Here is a 1,888-nt window from a genome sequence, read left to right as displayed (position 1 = left end):
CTAACAGGATGTGAATGTTTTCCAGAAGAAATTCTTGCACCCTGCTTTGCGTTCTCTGGGTGCCAAGGCTGGGTTGGAGTTAGCAGATCGCTCCAGCTCCAGCCTCACTTCATCCTGTTCAGCTCCTCGGGACAAGTCCTCAGGCTCCAGGGCTTCATTTTCTGTCTGGCTTGGCTCTGAGAGCAATTCTGCCAAGAAGTACTTAGCCAGTTCCTTTGGAAAAGAGAGAGGGGGAGAGAAAGGAGCTCGTAAATGGCTGTTACCTCGAACCAGTTTTCTCCCAGCCCGTCCCTCGCAAACACCCATGGCTACTGGATCAAAAAGTAGTTGTCGCATCTCTCCAAAGCGCAGCCCCCTGCCCAGCTCCTCTCTCCCCAGCGGAGATGCCTACAAACCAAACCTCACTGCAAACAAGAAAGGGAACCCAGAGCTGTCCAATAATGATACCTGCCCAGCGACATCCAGACCCAACAAGGACAGACATCTGCTAGATGTATAAGAAATCTCACCAAACCCACCCTTTCCCTTTTAATCTGCCTGGGCAATACAGTGAAGGGGATACAGGCTGGATCTGCTTCGTTCTTGCACGGGTACCAACTCACAGCTCGGCTGTATTTAACCTCGCCAGCGCGGGACAGTCTGGAGAGAGACTCTGCGAAGCACATGCATGGATGCCAGGGCCCACAACTACTGCATTGATGCCCCCTTTTCCTTTTCAAGGCAAAAGCTTTGCTTCCTCTTAGGACTGCCCGGTGCCCAGCTCTGGGCTGGGCTCTCCTCACCGAGGCGGACTCCTCTCGGAGAGGGGGGCTTCGCTTCAGCACCCGGGACAGCGCCAGCACCCTGGACACCTCCCCATCCTCCCAGTTAGCATCCTCGTCTGGTCCAGCCCCATGTGCCCAGTCTGCCCAGTGCCCCCGGCCCTGCCTCCCCCTTGCAAAGTGGGGATGCATGCCCCAAGGGATGCTCTAGGGGAAGCTCCTTCCCCCTTGCAAGGGGAACAGGATGCCGAGGGGATGGATGCTCCAGGGATGCTAAGGGAAGCTCCTTCCCCCTTGCAAAGGCAACGGGATGCCGAGGGGATGGATGTTGCAGGTGATGCTAGGGGAAGTCCCGTCCCCCTTGCAACGGGAACGGGATGCCGAAGGGATGGATGCTCCGGGGATGCTAAGGGAAGCTCCTTCCCCCTTGCAAAGGCAACGGGATGCCGAGGGGATGGATGCTGCAGGTGATGCTAGGGGAAGTCCCGTCCCCCTTGCAAGGGGAATGAGATACCGGGGGGTTGGATGCTCCGGGGATGGTAAGGGAAGTGCCTTCCCCCTTGCAACGGGAACGGGATGCCGAGGGGTTGGATGCTCCGGGGATGCTAAGGGAAGCGCCTTCCTCCTTGCAAAGGGAACGGGATGCCGGGGGGATGGATGCTACGGGAGATGCTAAGGGAAGCTCCGTCCCCCTTGCAACGGGAACGGGACGCCGGGGGCTGGCTGCTCCGGGGGAGCGCACCTGTACCCCGGGAGGGAGCTGGGCAGGCTCCCCCCGGCCCCCCCACCCCCGGCCAGCCCGGGGCTCTCCCCTGTTTCCCCGCTGCCGCAGCCAGTGACTTCTGCAGGAACTGCCGGAGCCGCGGGTCCGAGGGCGCCCCCGAGACGCCGCTCAGCGCCAGCGCGATGGAGAGCAGGGCGAGGGCGCCCTGCAGCCGGCAGGACAGCATGGTGGGCGCTGCTGGGGGAGCCTGGTCCGGGAGGAGGCTTGGCACGCTCAGCTGGGGTCTCCGCCGCGGCTTCTGGGGGCTCCTGCCCGCCCCGGCCCCTTTTAAACCCTTCTTCCCCGCCTTGACGTCAGGGCCCAGGAGGCCCCCTCTGCCGGCCGTGCCGGCGCGCGGAGAGGA

The 1,888-nt window shown here is 62.0% G+C and overlaps 1 protein-coding gene across 1 annotated transcript; it reads right to left on the bottom strand.

The window, feature by feature from the left end:
- On the bottom strand, nt 1-1,711 carry SST (somatostatin). Its single transcript, XM_006022416.3, has 2 exons — nt 1,568-1,711; nt 1-213 (listed from the first exon to the last, which is right to left on the bottom strand). The coding sequence occupies exons 1-2, from the start codon at nt 1,709-1,711 to the stop codon at nt 1-3; spliced, it is 357 nt and encodes a 118-aa protein (XP_006022478.1).
- Between the last annotated feature and the right edge of the window lie 177 nt (nt 1,712-1,888).

This window comes from Alligator sinensis, unplaced genomic scaffold (assembly GCF_000455745.1).
Source record: "Alligator sinensis unplaced genomic scaffold, ASM45574v1 scaffold301_1, whole genome shotgun sequence".
Lineage (NCBI taxonomy): Eukaryota > Metazoa > Chordata > Crocodylia > Alligatoridae > Alligator > Alligator sinensis.
The sequence above is the reverse complement of the archived record's forward strand: the minus strand, read 5'-3'. Positions and strand labels throughout refer to the sequence as shown.

Excerpts from the sequence above, each read along its gene's own strand:
- SST (XM_006022416.3), bottom strand. The coding sequence starts at position 1,711 with ATGCTGTCCTGCCGGCTGCAGGGCGCCCTCGCCCTGCTCTCCATCGCG. Across the intron at positions 214-1,567 it reads CAGCGGGGAAACAGGGGAGA|GAACTGGCTAAGTACTTCTT; the intron begins GCCCCGGGCTGG and ends TCTTTTCCAAAG.